This window comes from Anarrhichthys ocellatus, unplaced genomic scaffold, assembly GCF_004355925.1.
Source record: "Anarrhichthys ocellatus isolate YVR2014 unplaced genomic scaffold, GSC_Weel_1.0 scaffold6, whole genome shotgun sequence".
In the NCBI taxonomy this organism is placed as follows: Eukaryota; Metazoa; Chordata; class Actinopteri; order Perciformes; family Anarhichadidae; genus Anarrhichthys; species Anarrhichthys ocellatus.
The window spans coordinates 14,444,388-14,459,439 of record NW_022280036.1 but is presented as its reverse complement, the minus strand read 5'-3'; the positions used below and the strand labels follow the sequence as shown (position 1 = coordinate 14,459,439).

Sequence of the window (15,052 nt, the reverse complement as noted above, 5' to 3'; positions counted from 1 at the left end):
ACGTGCAATACACTTCCGTGCACTACCATGTACATGTTCTTACATTATCCAACTTTAAGGCCCAATCCCAATGTCCCCCCTAAAGCCTCAAACCCTGAACCCTCAAGGACTTACTGACGTCACCTGTTACATGGTTGAGTGATATTTTTCACTCCCTGATTTAAACGTCTTCCAGGCTCTTTCCTCGCAAGATGAGAGGTACCTTCAGATGATCTATTTACTTGTTTTTGTCAAAACAGCTGTAATGACAAAATCAAACATTTGATGAATGAATAAGAAAATATCCTCTGATTTCATGTGATTATTTCTGTGTAAATTTAATTTGCCAGGCTGAACACACGTGAGCCGTCCTCTTTGTTTACCTTTTTTAACGTCTCCATGCGTCCACTGGTAACCCCGTGTTTAACGTCACATTGCAATGATTTGTGGGTAATTCCCTGAGGCAAAGTCTGCATCTAATGCTGACTTACAGAAAGTGTTCATAAAGTGTTCATAAAGGGCTCAAAATGTCTGCGAGAGAGCCCTCAAATACTGGATGAGTTGACAGTCTGTAAAACGTTAAAATCCCGGAGTAAAACGTATGAAATAAATACTCACAATTGTACATAGTATTTTTTGATATGGTAACGTGATATGTTGCAGCAAAGTGCTGTCCCATTCGTATTTACAACATTTCAAGCCCTTATAGTGGGACATTGGGATTGGGCCTGGGATTGGCTTGATAATGCAAATTGACTAAAGGAAGTCGAGAGCCGAAAACGGAGAGAGCTCTCCTTGAAAGTAAAAGTTACGCATTTCCAAACGTGTTTGCTCCAGCGATCAATTTAAGGAGGGCTAAATTAAATAAATAAACAAATAGCCGAGATAAACATAATATATAACTCGTTATTAAGTCATATTTCTGCCACTTTACCACAACTGATCCTGGATGAATTTGCCAATGGGCGAACAATGGAATTATTTGTATGTAATGACTCATAAAATGATATATTTAATTATTTAACAATGGCTTCTTAAACTATTTGGGTACATGTTACAGGCTATAGTGTTGAGAGTACTGTGAGTCTGACTGTAGAATGAGTAGATTTACTTTCAACTTTTGATTTTAAGATGGCTCTGTTGTCAGACAATAACGCCACTAAGCTGTCCGATGCTAAATCCTTCAAGTTGATTTACTGTTCGCACTTTTAATTATTCTAGATAAAATAAATAAATAAAAATAATTTAGCTGGATAACCCTCAGGCCTGTATAAAACAAAAATGATTCTACCGTTATTTATAGAGCACTACCATAGCAACACTTGTCTCCATATGAAAGGAATAGGGTATGTTTCTAATTATTATTAGTTCATGTTTATCTTTGCACTTTCATGTGACCCTTTCTCTGTAGCTTTGGCAATGAATACAGACCATGTCCTGAGTAAGTCTGTCACATTTCTTGCATTTGTTGTAATCAACTAGAAATTCATATTTTGCTACATCTAGTGACACATTTGCTATATGGCTTGAAGTGATGTGGAGCTACTGACAGTATGCAGATGTTCCAGACGAGAGCATCTCTAAAGATCAACTGTTGTCTGGTACTGCATGTTCCTCTCGCGATACGTTGCCGAGGAGAACACAAGCGGAAGTAAATAGTCGCCATGGCATGTTAGCTAGTGAGGGGATAAAGTAGCAAGTTCAGCGTGGGTGCTCCACTGAGTTAAACGGATAAAAAAACATTTACAACCTTCAGGGTTAGTTGGTTGGATGTTGAGAAACAAAAGACTCACCACGTCTGCGTCTCTATTAAAATACATTACGAGAGTCGAGTAATCGTTCAGCACGTTTGAGGCCTGGAAAGACGCATACTAGCGTAGTTAAGCTAGCCAACGTTAACGCGGCTGTTCAGCTAACGGCTTTTGTAGCACAGCAGCACAGCCAAAGACCACTGAAGTGGTTAGTTTCACCAGCTAATGTCGGCTATCCTATTAAACAGATAAGTAGCGTCACCCAAGCTAGCGTTGACCCTGGCCGTGGTGGAGGGAAAGTTCGGCTGGATTTAAAATGATCATTGAAAACCTCGATGCCTTGAAAACATGGCTGTCTGAAACCCTCGAGCCCATGTAAGTAACGTTAGCTATTAGCAACTCAGCTGTTCCCTCAACTCAGCTTTAGCCATTGTAGCTGAGTCTGAGTTACACAAGCTAATATTAGAAACACACACACGCTATCATGAAGGTGTCATAGGTTACTGATGGTCTTGTGCATTTCTTGGCTATTTGTCATGTATACAGTATTTTTTGTGATCGTTTTTCTTATCCATTTTTCTCTGAACAATTCCAGCTGTGATGCAGACCCATCTGCCCTTGCTAAGTATGTTGTTGCTTTGGTGAAGAAAGACAAAAGTGAAAAGGAACTTAAAGCCCTGTGTATAGACCAGTTGGATGTATTTCTCCAGAAAGGTATTTAATCCCCCTGCTTCTTGAAAGTTGTACTTGGCAAGCCTCGTTTCATTTGACACGTGTGTTGCTATTTGTTTGTGGATTAATATATCATCTTTGATTGCGCTATTACCTTCTTCCAGAGACCCAGCCATTTGTGGATAAGCTGTTTGAAGCCATTAACAACAAAAACTACCTCCCGCAGCCAGATCAACCATCCTCTCTGGTCAAAGTTGAGAAGGATGAGCTGAAAAAAGATGAGGTAATTATGAGGGAATAATTTAAAGTGTAATGTTATTCTGTCATATGTGCACTTTCATTCATGTCAGTGGCCATCTTAGATAGAACAAGTTTAGTTGAAGTTACTTTTTTGTCTTTGGTCAGACAAACCGCGAAGACGAACGGGAGAAGAAGTTTCCTCGGAGAGTGAATCACAGCCCACCCCAATCAAGTTCTCGTTACAGCAGAGATATCAGGTGTGTGCAACTGCCTGTTTCAACTTTGTCTTTCAGCACATATTCACTTTTAATAACTAATTTCCATGTTTTTGTTTACCCAAACTTTTAGGAGAGGAGATGATCGTAAGAGAGACGACCGCTCCAGGAAGAGGGAATATGACCGCATCCCACCACGGAGGGACTCGTACCGTGATCGCTACAATCGCAGGAGAGGCCGCAGTCGGAGTTACAGTCGGAGCCGCAGCCGCAGTTGGAGCAAGGATCACATCCGAGACCGCGACAGAGAGAGGGATCGCGACAGAGAGAGGGGGGACAGGGATCGAGAGCGCAGCAAGAGCCGGTCACACAGCAGAACTCGGTCTAGAAGCAGGAGTAGAGGTAAGAAGGATCAACCAACAGGATCACTTTGTGCCAGTTTGAACCATTGTTTTTCTATCGAATGAGCAAAGACACCAAAACCTGGATTTTGAAACACTATTCTTCTGAATCTTGCAGTCTGCTCAAAGTTCACCCCATTTGAGCTATGATCATTGTTTGTTGCTGACCTTTCAAAGTGTTTCCAGTCAGATTACAGCCGACTAAGAAGCTTCTTTAAAAAAATGGTGGTTTTCATAAATTTGTGTAATTTAATATTTGTGTGTGTTGAGTTTTCTTTTGAGAATTAATTTATTGGTCTCCGTTATATTTTAGATCAACTAAGGATATCAACCATGAAAACATGTTTTAACGTGTACGTCTAGTTTCGCAATGGTATACATACCATAGTGACAGTTATTTTACTAATAAACATTGATTTTCTTTGTCCATTTGCAGAACGGGATTCTGGAAAGTTGAAGTTTGATCATGATCGAGTGGACAGGCCCGAGAGTGGTGATTGTTTCACCCCAGCAGCCCTCGTCCCCACTGCAACCACTTCACACTTCCCTGTGCCAACACTGAGCAGCACCATTACAGTCATTGCCCCCACACACCATCACAGCAACAATACCACTGAGAGTTGGTCCGACTTCCGCCCTGGGCACACTGTGGATCGTGGCCTTTTTAATCGAGGACCACCCCCTCAACAGAGGAAGCGATGCCGTGACTATGATGGTAATTAGGCAAAAATTTGAATATTTATTTGGATAATAAAAAAACTGATATTTGAATATGAAAATTTGAATTAGATGTGTAAAAAAGGCAGCACTAGCGCGGCTGTCTGCTTCGCGTAGTTCTGTGTGTTTGATGTTCTGTATGCGTCTGTTATCTCTTCCAGAAAAGGGCTTCTGCATGAGAGGGGACATGTGTCCTTTCGACCATGGAAGTGACCCAGTTGTAGTGGAGGATGTCAATTTGCCCAACATGCTGCCCTTCCAACCTCCACCAATCCCAGGTGTAGACCCACCTCCGCCCCCAGGCCTCCCACCACCACCACCTCTTATGAACCCCCCACCCGTGAACCTGCGGCCCCCTGTGCCCCCACCAGGGGCCCTCCCACCCAGCCTTCCACCTGTTGCAGGTAGGAGTTCAGACATTTCTCTGAATTGTGAAGTGTAAATAAAGGAATATGTCCGGCGAGGTGTCACAAAGTAATGGACTTTGCGGAGGCGACCTCCACGTCGTCCATTCATTTCTGATAATAGAAACGTAGAAGAGCATTATTCTACTCGCATCATGGTCAACATTGCAACCAAAATCTAAACATTTTTCTCCAGCCAGTCTGCTGCAGGTTTGCTAATATCTGGAACATTCATTACCATCCCATAAGGTTCTTTTGCAATTTAAACAATTCTCACTGCTCCAGGAAATAGTACGGACCGTAGGTATGACTTGGCTAAGGGAGATATTTTAAGTCTGCTCAGATCATAGAACCCTTTGGCCTCAGCTACAAGCCAGACAGCTAGCGTTATGCTACCAAGATTCAAAGTCAATAACACTGGGTACGGTTGACAAATTGTAAATATAATTTGACTTGTTTTCATTTAATGTAACCAGCTCATTAATTTAGACTGTTTAACCGGAACAACTTAGTCGGTGTCCATTATCAGGAATTAATAAGCACACTGCAGCCGATAAGAAATGAGTATTCACCCAGACTGTGATATAATTAATAATGTCATTATTTCTTTATTAAATATAAGGGCACCATAACTTGGTAGTGTATATTCTCCAGGGTTGTGTCCCGTCGCCTCTCCTTTATTCACTGTGTACTAGTGATTGTATTTCTCACCCTCACTGATGACACTGCTGTGACGAGTCTGGTCTCTTGTAATGATCTGGTGTTGCTCTCTAAAATGTAGGCGATGTTTGTGTTCTGCAAAAACAAAGATGAGGTTCAGCCCTTAGTTATCAAAGTGAGAACAACACTGTTGCGGTGCACGAGCATTCCCGAGAACTTATTTTTCATGGTGCAACGGCTGCTCCCGGGGAAAATTGTTTAACTTTTGAAACTCTGAGGAACACACTGCCACCTTACAAATACGGTTTAACTCTTATCGAACACAGGTCCTCCTCCTCCGCTTCCTCCTCTGCAACCGTCGGGCATGGATGCTCCTCCCAATTCCATGACCAGCTCTGTTCCCACCATTGTCACCTCTGGGATGCGCTCCTCACTTCCCCAGCTCCCAGTGCCTCGCTTCTCCTCTGGTAATGGTTGTTTGTTTTGAATTCGCAAATTTAATTTTGTATTTATAAATGACTTGTACTGTGCCCTTAACTTGCTGTTTTACGAGTTAAAGTACCCTCCCTCTGCTGACTAGACAACTATGAGACCGATGTGTATAATCCCGAGGCTCCCAGCATCACCAATACCTCCAGGCCGATCTACCGCCATCGGGTCAATGCCCAGAGACCCAACCTGATTGGCCTCACAATGGGGGAAGTGGACCAGCCACCAAGAGGTATTGTTCACATGAGCTGGACCATTTAAGCTTTGAATAGATTGTCTTAAAACCTGCATGTACTTTCTATCCTACCATTAGCATGCTTAGCACTTTGACCAGCAGTCAGTACATGCTACTGTATTTGTGTTTAAACATCTTGCCGTAGAGTTTTGATCTCTTTTTGAATGAGATGCACTGTAGCCCGAAAAACTGACCTGTTTGTGTCTCACCAGACAAGATCCCGAACAATAGCATGCGGATCGTTATGGAATCTGATTTGAGGAAGAGACCACCTGTCTCTCATGATGGAGGCCTACCCTTGAAGAAACCTTGGTTTGAGAAGTAAGACATCTTTCTGTGTTATTAAAATAAATGCTGCCTCTAAACCCCGTGGTTAATCACGATTGACAGAGATTTGTTTAATACCACCCTCATTGAATTGTTCAACAATTCTCTTCTCTGCACAGACCCAACTTTAGCAAACCCAACCACCAGGGCTACCACAACAGAGTCCCATTCTCTCCTAACGCCAAACTGCTGGTTCGTCAAATTCCTCCCGAGCTCAACAACATCAGCAAACTCAATGAACATTTCAGCAAGTTTGGTACCATCGTCAACCTACAGGTCAGTCTTTATGTGGTGCAATATATATGAAAACCACAGCTTTGATGGTTAGTAGCCAATATATGATAGTTAAATACTATTTTGATTATTTGTAACAATAATATATAATAAACAAAGTGTAGTTACTGTGCAGTACAATAGGTAACTAATATGTGAACAATGTCTTAGAGTAAAACTGGTATCAAAAGGTTAAACCATTTAAAACAGTATTGATGTTTGACACATATGGAAATGTTAATGGCTGAAGTTTTACATAGTGTAGTGTCTATATTTAATCTTTTTTTTTTTTTTAATATACAGGTGGCCTACCAGAATGACCCAGAGGGGGCACTGATCCAGTTTGCCTCCCCACACGAGGCCAAGCGGGCTATGCAAAGCACAGAGGCTGTTCTCAACAACCGCTTCATCAGGGTGCACTGGTTTCGTGATGATGGGAGTGACGGCCAGGGCCAGTCTGACTCGCAGCAGCACCCTCTGCCACAGCCAGACATGGTAAAAGTTCATTACATCCGTCACTCATAACATGTGGTTGTGTTGTCAAACTATTGTTAGTATTTCTCTGACTCAAATTTTCCACTAAGAGTAAATATCTTGAAATCGGATGCACTTGGGAGTGAACATGTTGACTCCATGTGATTGTTAAAATAAGTTGTTACAGATAAATAGAATTTTAAGAGACTAAATTAGTTCTTTAAGATTAAGTCTTGCCGTTTTAAAGAGTCTTTGCAATGAAGCTGGCATTTCTGGGAAGATTGAACAGTTTGCTGGGGTATTGCACATCATACAGTATTTGTAGTGTAGCACCACTAATGATTCATAGGGCCCTATTTGAATCTCACAAGCGCATTGGCCAACGTGGAAGTGCCAAAAAGTGCAGTTCCTCAAATGGCTAATGGAGTCAATCCCCATTAAACCCCATGTTAAGACGCTCAACACCCCGGCATTGGTCCTTTTTGGCTTTCACATTTTGTCACTTGGAAGAAGCTGTTCCATTAATGCCGGTGCAACCTCCACGTTCAGTTAAAGTACAGAGAACGTCTCACAGAGTCTCTCTCGGAGTCGTAGGAAGGCAGTGAATGAAGTAGATGTTACAGAGGCACCTTAAGTTAACATTAAACATCTTGATTGTTGTCTGACACTGGCTATGTTAAAATGCACTCGTACATTAATCCAGAGATAATGTGATTAACATCTCCGTTGTCATTCAGCAGGCCTCAGACTCGTCTCTTAAGCAGTCTGTCAAAGATCGCCTCGGACCCCTGCTCAATGCCAACTCTGAGCTCTCACAAGATTCCAGTGTAGCCTCTCAGGTGTGTGTGTGTGTGGCTGAGTGTGTTTTTTTTTTTTTTTTTTTTTTTTTCACATATATACCAGTCAAAAATCTGTAGACGGTGTGTATAAACCTTTATCGATGTTTTTCCCAATTTGCAGCAGAATCCCTGTAAGGTGTCAGTGAAGGACCGTTTGGGTTTCTCTGCCAAACCAGCAGCTCCTGTTGAAAAAGTAAGCGTTGTCACTGTTCAGAATTACTATTTCTGTTTCTACTACTTCTCTTTCAAATTGTCTAAATATTATGTGCTGTTGTCTGTTTCCCCCCCCTCCCCCCCTTTTTTTATTTTATTTATTTATTTATTTATTTATTTTTATTTTTTTAAAGGTATTTTCGACATCCATGGGCCTCACAAAGACTGTATACAATCCTGAAGCCCTGAAGGCAGCCCAGAAAACCTCCGAGGAGGCCCTGAAGAAGAAACGGGTGAGAAAGAGGGATGGTGGGATATGGGGAGTGGACACAGATATTAGAATTAAAGCCACAAAACACCTTGGGATTCTCCTACTAAGGCAGTACATAATCATTCCCATAATTCCTTTCACAGGAAGCTCTAAGACTACAGCAGGATGTAAGGAAAAAGAAGCAGGAAATATTGGAGAAGCACATTGAGACACAGAAGGTAAGATCATTCGGAGCAGAGGTCTGTGGCTTGTACATTCAAGTGTCTTTATCGCAAGTTTGCTTTTAGAGTCTGCAACCTCGCTATGCAAAACAAATGTCAGTGTGTGAGCTGTGAAAGAGGTCTGACTCACAGCTGAAGCAACATGAGTCAGTGGACTCTGCTTTAGTTTGTTTGTGTAGAGAGCGTAGTGTGGGATCTGGGACTCATTTTCTGTGTGATATCTGTGAAAAGGTTGAAGATCGGGTGTCAACATGCAATATCTGGGGCCTAGAGTTTTAGATTTGAAAATAGATAACAGTGTGTCTATGTTGAGGCGGAGCATTATGACCTAAATCTTCTATCCCGATTTAAGGTCATTTCATACCTCTAACAATATGGACCACAATATAGCATGTTTTCTGGTAATTAGATGGTGATAACATGGTCTATATGAGTTAACCACATGGTAAAGCCTATTTTTGTATTGTCATGTGTGAATTAAATACTTGACAAAAGAAAAGTACTGAGAATATTCTCATGTTATTGAGAACTTTAGTGCAAAATGAACACAGAAGATCAAAGTGAAATTCCTGGCATATATCTTATTTAAACAGGCCTGGTCTGTTTACATAATATAATGATTTATACGTACGCATCTTGGTCTGAATGAAGTGTATGTAAAGTGTATATAGCCTAAGTAGGTTGGCTGTAGAGTGTTTTTTTTTTTTTTTTTTCTGTTCTGGATTTAGACCAGCTTTGTTTACATTCGCTGTCATTGCAAGGTGCATGTAAGGACATGTAGTGTGATGGCTTCAAAAAATATTAATTTACTATCTGGGGGAGCTGAGTCTGAAAAATATTCTTGCGCATTCTTCTTAACTGTCTTGTAGCAAGAATGTGGCTGTATATGTATGTAGGTATACAGCCATGATAAACGTGTTTGCATTCATTTATTTGACCTACTTTAAAGGCTATTTGTCTGGCAACAGTAGGTCTAGTGTGCCACATGCACGGTTTAGAGACCAAGGGAGGAACAAGCGTTTAAAAAGTTTAAAACATAAGCGTATTGGATGTTCTTTATGGCTTTGAAAGTTGTACTTGTAAAATTATCCATATTTTCATAAGGATATCAAATCTTAACCTGTCTCCTATCCGGTGTGACTTGTGGCTGTCGGTGTTGTTTTATAAATATTCAAATACTCTGTTGGAATCGGCGCAAACAATTTGTAATTCTGTTTTTCTGCTTCCCTCCCCTGCAGCTCCTGATATCCAAACTTGAGAAGAACAAAACAATGAAGGCAGAGGACAAAGCCAAGATCATGGAAACATTAATGATGTTGACTAAGAGCATCACCAAACTTCAAGAGGAGATAAAGGGAATCTCGGGCACCAACAACCATCTACGCATAGCCAAGAGCAGAGCACAGGTAGTGCTTTCACCCACCTGGTGCCATTCATGCAACACAAACACTAAACTCTGCAGATAACACCCCATAGATTGTGCTATTCTTGTGATCGGGTTTGCATCTCCTCCCCTTGTAAGTAGTCGTACACAGCATATGCTTCCTTGCTTTGAAGGACAACTGGATTTTCAGTTTTTCAGTTCATCGTTGTTCCCTTTGACTTACTACTTCCGACTTGCAAAGTTGTCTTTCCTGATGTTGATTAAAATGTGTTCAGGCACAGAAGGAGCTGCTGGACACAGAGCTGGACCTGTACAAGAAGACCACGGCCGGAGAGGACACGGCTCTGTTGAAGATCAAGTACACGCAGCTACAAATTGAGGTATTGACTTCATCTCGAAAGACAACACTTTCCCCTCAAACTTTAGAGTTTCATCTCCACAACTTAAATTCTGTGTTTCATGACATCGGACAGATATTTGTGCTCTATTTAAGTTCTTTTTTTTTTTTTTAACCCAGGCGGCTAGAAGGGGAATCCTGTCACCAGGACGAGGCCGGGGGGTCCACGCTCGGGGCCGTGGTGCTCACAGGGCCCGGGGAAGGGGCTCCAGAGGACGGGGAAGAGGTGTGTCCCTGCATGCAGTCGTGGACCATCGACCACGAGCGATGGAGATTTTTGGATTCTCTGAGGCAGACCATGTAGACCTGCTGCCACACTTTGCTGTAAGTCGGCCTATAACGACATTACTGAGAAAAGGAGATTTGATATCTACAGTTAACCAGTAAGACATGTTTGATGGAAGATGTGGGAGATAAGAGGACTGTGTTAAAGGGCATCGCTAGTGTAACCATTGAGGGGGGGTGGACATTCAGCGCATGACAAATACAGCTTGCAGCTGTTCTCATGTCCTTACTTTGGATTAAGGCTGTGTGTAGTGTGGTTGAAGAGAAATAAAGTACAAGTATTAAAAACAACATATAGTCCAAAAATCCCAATTTTCACTTTAATGTAATGGGACTATTTCCCCAAAGTGATACCACCAATACGGATTTCAGGAAAAATAATATGGAAATAACTTGTTTACATATTCCCAAACCTATATTTTTTTACTAGTTTTAATATGAATTATGATCCATTGCATAAACAATAATACCATGTGCATTGAATTATAACTTTTTCTCAGTGGGGCAAAAAGAACCAACAGTGTCCTCTGGTGGTTACAACTGCACAATGCAACTGACCGCCTATGGTGCATCGACATGCAACGTTATCTAATGTGTACTGATTCATCTCAGCCCCGCCTCCACACACACACACACACACACACACACACACACTGTTTTGAGAAACAGTGGGAATGAAGTAAACCGGCTGCAGTATTAAAAGCAACCGGTTTGGTAATTGTAAAAAGAACATGCAGAAGATCAGTTTTCAATAATTTACACAGGAATGAGTTAGTTTGTAAAATAACCCAAATGTTGTGTGTTCATAATTTTGAAGCAATTTGGAGAGATAGAAGATTGCCGGATTGATGAAAACAACCTGTCTGCAGTCATCACTTACAAGACGAGGGCAGAGGCAGAACAGGTGAGTCAACTATCAGCCGTGCAGCAAACTCTAGAATATTCTGTAGTTTCTTTTCTAATTCAGCACCTTGAAATTCCAACAGTGGAAATGATTTCCAGTACTTCGACTTTTATTATTGGGGACTTTGCTCCAGCTGGAGCACCAAAGTCTCCTTGCGATTTTGATTAATTTGATTATTTCCACAATTGTTGATGTACCCTTTTCACCTAATTTAAAACTTGTAACCACTCGTGTCTGTGTTTTGACCACCTGTAGGCGGCTCTTCATGGAGTGAGGTTCAACAACCAGACTTTGCGTCTGGCCTGGCACAAGGCTGTCGCGACTCTCAGAACTGCGGATGCCGATGAGGCAGAACCAGAGGATGAGGTTTGTGGACATTTCTCATTTAGTGTATTTATGTTTGTCTTTTATAGCACCTATGGTAGCTGATCGGGTCTGCTGATTCTGTGTAAGGTTTAATATATAAATGATGAACCTTAAGGAGAGGGATCAGGCAGGATCGGTCTTACTTCAAGTGCTACCATTGATCCTTGAATACAACTCCTGGATGTTCTCTGCTCAGACATATATGGGGGAACCTTATTCCGTTCCTATTTCTTGTTGCGTTACATTTTGAGAACACAAGAGGGAGCCATTACACATTACAGCAAGGATGGTCTTTACGTGGCTTTTTCATTGCCACTCATACTTTCATGAATCTGTCTGTCTGCAACATCATACTCTCAAGCTGAGAATTTAGTCACTCCCAAGACCTTTTTTAAATCCATGGTGCTAGGAGAGTAATGATGATGCTCAAAATAACAGGTCTTTCCGCGTTAAATAGCCTTTCCTTCACTTTTTAAGTGCATTAATGTCAGTGTTTTTATTTTTATTTTATCAGTACCCGGAGGAGTCTCTGAGCGACGATGCATTGCTGCAGGATGACGATGAGGAGGAAGAAGACGACAACGAGCCTCGCTCTTGGCGCAGATGAAGATTGGTTGGACGCTCCTCCCTGGTTTCACTGGTTTGGAAGACGAGCAACCATCCAGAGAAATTTGAAAGATTTCAATGCCTGTTCATAAACCAACAAGGCACATTTTACATTGGCTAGACTTTTTTTTTCCCCACTCAAATGTGTAACTAGCAGAAGAACCATGTACGAGTTTTATTATTTTTAATGTGTATACCAGATGCAACAATGGTGAATTTTTTTTAATGCTCTTAATGTAGAAATTGTACTTTTTTTTTTTTTTTTCTTATTTTTTCTTTTTGTTATTTCGGTTCACAAAACAATAATTAGTCTGGACATGTGAAAGCTGATCACACCTTTTTGAACTCTGTTTAAGAAAACAAAAACCTGTGTTGTAATTTAATTGAGTAACAGACTGTAGCTTTTGCAGAATAGTATTAGGTTGACAGGTTTAAATGCTCGTGTAAATATTTTATGTCTGGAATCAAATGATTTGTATGAAAGCTTGGCTTCTCAGTACTTGGCTTAACTTTGGATTGTACAAAAAATAAAGAATTGAAATGGTCTGAAAACATCCTGCCAAAAAAAAAAAACAAGAAAAGAAAAAAAAATGAAATGCTATGGCAGTGAAAAAATACCACTCCTAAAAGAGCTGAAAAAAGACCATTTCAAAAAACAAAAAAAACTTCCTCTTCCCCTAAAGAGCAAACGTCCTACAACATTCCTACTTCTATCAATTCTATCACTTTCTTTTTTTTCTTCCTTTGGAACGGTAAGGTAACATAAGAAATTGCATTGATTCCCATGCCAAGGTAAGAACATGACATAATGTGATTGTATATTTTGCTAAATCTATATTTTTACAAATAAAAATTTGTAATTTGTTCTTCCTGCGTAGCTTTAAAACAAATCTTCATAGCTTGTCTAAAATAGATCTAACTACAAATACAAGAACTAAGAACATTTGTTCTCTTTTTGTTACAGGAGCAGCTACAACTCTTCTTTCTTCAAGAGGCTGCAGCATCTTGGAATGTCATTTTGTATTTACTGCAACACTATTTGTCTTTAAACTTTGTGCTGATGTATAAAACATATTTTTATTTCTGAGATATCTAAATGTTTCTCACATATTTATTTTGTGTGATAAATGCCTGCTTTCATCTTGAGCCGATTGATTGAACATGATTTTCTACATTTTGACAAAGTTTGAAAACGTTCTCTCCCAGAAAACTTGGCCAACATCTAAAAAAATTAGAATTCAGCTTTTTCTTAAGTACTTTCTATATCACAAGTATTGTACTTAAGAAGTATGGTTAGCGATATCGTTCCTCGGCTTCATTAAAATATAAAAGACTACTTTTACTTTAATAAATCAGATATTTATTGTACCACCTGGCCGACAAGCTTAGTGACGCACATTAAACGCACCCATGATGTTCATGATAAATCCTTCAGTGGGGACTTCTGTCTTACTTTGGAACCTTTGCCCTCCGTGAGGTATGTGAGGGGTTTCTGCTGTTTGTGACAATAATCCTTGATATGGTTAAAGCCTCTTTCAGCCCAGTGTTTGGTTGCTCAGTGCAGTTGGACAGAGAGAGGCTGAGTGGACGGCATATATTGTGCTTCTGGAACGTTCAAGCAGAGACGTTAAACCTGGAGCAGATTTAGGACTACTTCATGGTGCACAAGATTCCCAGAATTTCAAAAATATTAGTCAGCCAATAACCTCTACCAAATTTAAATAAGTCCATATTTCATTGAAATACGTGACACTGTCAATATGTCAGTATTTGAATCTTCATTTGACCAACTCTAATCATACATGTGAACACTTGCAAGTCCTTAACATGGGACTCTTTACTGACATAAGTGCTTAGTTTTGTGTGATCTGCTGTGCAAGGTAAAGTCTCTCCCAGCTCTGCCATCCCTTCCATAGAATGTGACCGCTGAACTGTTTGATTGCTGTGTTACTATTGTGACATAAAATCCCTTTTACTATACAGTCATCTCTCCAATAGACCTTTTTCTTTTACAGCAGACATTTTGACTTGCAGTAGGAAAATAGCTGGTGTTACTAATAATATTAATGGCTGTTAATGTGTCCCAACAAGCTATGGAAGTGATGAGCCACAATGCACAATGTCAGGACCCTGCAACAGGATCGGCTAAATGGAAGTCAGCCATCGTTCATTTGTATCTTTTGCTCCATTGCTTTTTCTACCATGACATGTCAAAATGTCCTCTGTGTCAGCTTCTGCTTTCTTGAAACTGAATGTAAATATGAGTCGTGATGTTGAGGTTAAAGGGATTTTGCTTCTTGGAAGGAGTTGGTATACACCTGCAGAGAGGCTCTCTACAGAACAGCTCCCACAATCTTTCAGCCTCGAATAAGAGGGGACAAATAACCCAATCAGTCTCCACCAGTTCGGTGTTCCATGCCCCCCCCCTGGTGTCTGTCAGCCTTGCAGAGATAATTGTGAAAAATCTGATTTGTTCTTTTAGAATATCTGCTGTTTATCATTTAAGCCGTTTCCCTCCGCGACGCCACCAGAGAACTTTCCCTCATCCCTCTGTCTCAGTATGGGAGTATTAAATGCCCCCTTCTGCCGTCTCATTTACCTACTGTGGTGCCACCGAAGCATCATTTGGGATCAAACAAGCTGTTGCAGCTGCACACCTCTGTAGTTGTGTCACAGGACCTGTAGCTTTTATTTGTCATGTAAACTGGTTAGATATACACAAATACCCACATTTCCTTTCAGTTGTTCAGTAGCACTTTGTGGAACAGCTACATAAATAAATGCGTTAG

The 15,052-nt window shown here is 40.8% G+C and overlaps 1 protein-coding gene across 2 annotated transcripts; it reads left to right on the top strand.

The window, feature by feature from the left end:
- The first annotated feature begins 1,619 nt into the window (after positions 1-1,619).
- On the top strand, positions 1,620-13,409 carry rbm26 (RNA binding motif protein 26). 2 transcript variants are annotated; one of them, XM_031846700.1, is made up of 22 exons: positions 1,620-2,105; positions 2,326-2,444; positions 2,567-2,685; positions 2,808-2,899; positions 2,991-3,259; positions 3,695-3,973; positions 4,137-4,379; positions 5,366-5,506; positions 5,620-5,760; positions 5,976-6,084; positions 6,210-6,366; positions 6,667-6,858; positions 7,578-7,676; positions 7,798-7,869; positions 8,024-8,122; positions 8,244-8,318; positions 9,560-9,727; positions 9,981-10,085; positions 10,223-10,426; positions 11,205-11,291; positions 11,547-11,657; positions 12,172-13,409. In XM_031846700.1, exons 1-22 carry the CDS (start codon positions 2,047-2,049, stop codon positions 12,262-12,264), a joined length of 3,033 nt encoding a protein of 1,010 aa, XP_031702560.1. In that variant the 5' UTR covers positions 1,620-2,046; the 3' UTR covers positions 12,265-13,409. The 2 variants fall into 2 exon arrangements, with proteins under 2 accessions (XP_031702560.1, XP_031702558.1); XM_031846698.1 differs by having other exon boundaries at positions 7,575-7,676.
- Positions 13,410-15,052: the final 1,643 nt, after the last annotated feature.

Excerpts from the sequence above, each read along its gene's own strand:
- rbm26 (XM_031846698.1), top strand. The coding sequence starts at position 2,047 with ATGATCATTGAAAACCTCGATGCCTTGAAAACATGGCTGTCTGAAACC. Across the intron at positions 6,367-6,666 it reads GTACCATCGTCAACCTACAG|GTGGCCTACCAGAATGACCC; the intron begins GTCAGTCTTTAT and ends TTTAATATACAG. Across the intron at positions 10,427-11,204 it reads ACCTGCTGCCACACTTTGCT|CAATTTGGAGAGATAGAAGA; the intron begins GTAAGTCGGCCT and ends ATAATTTTGAAG.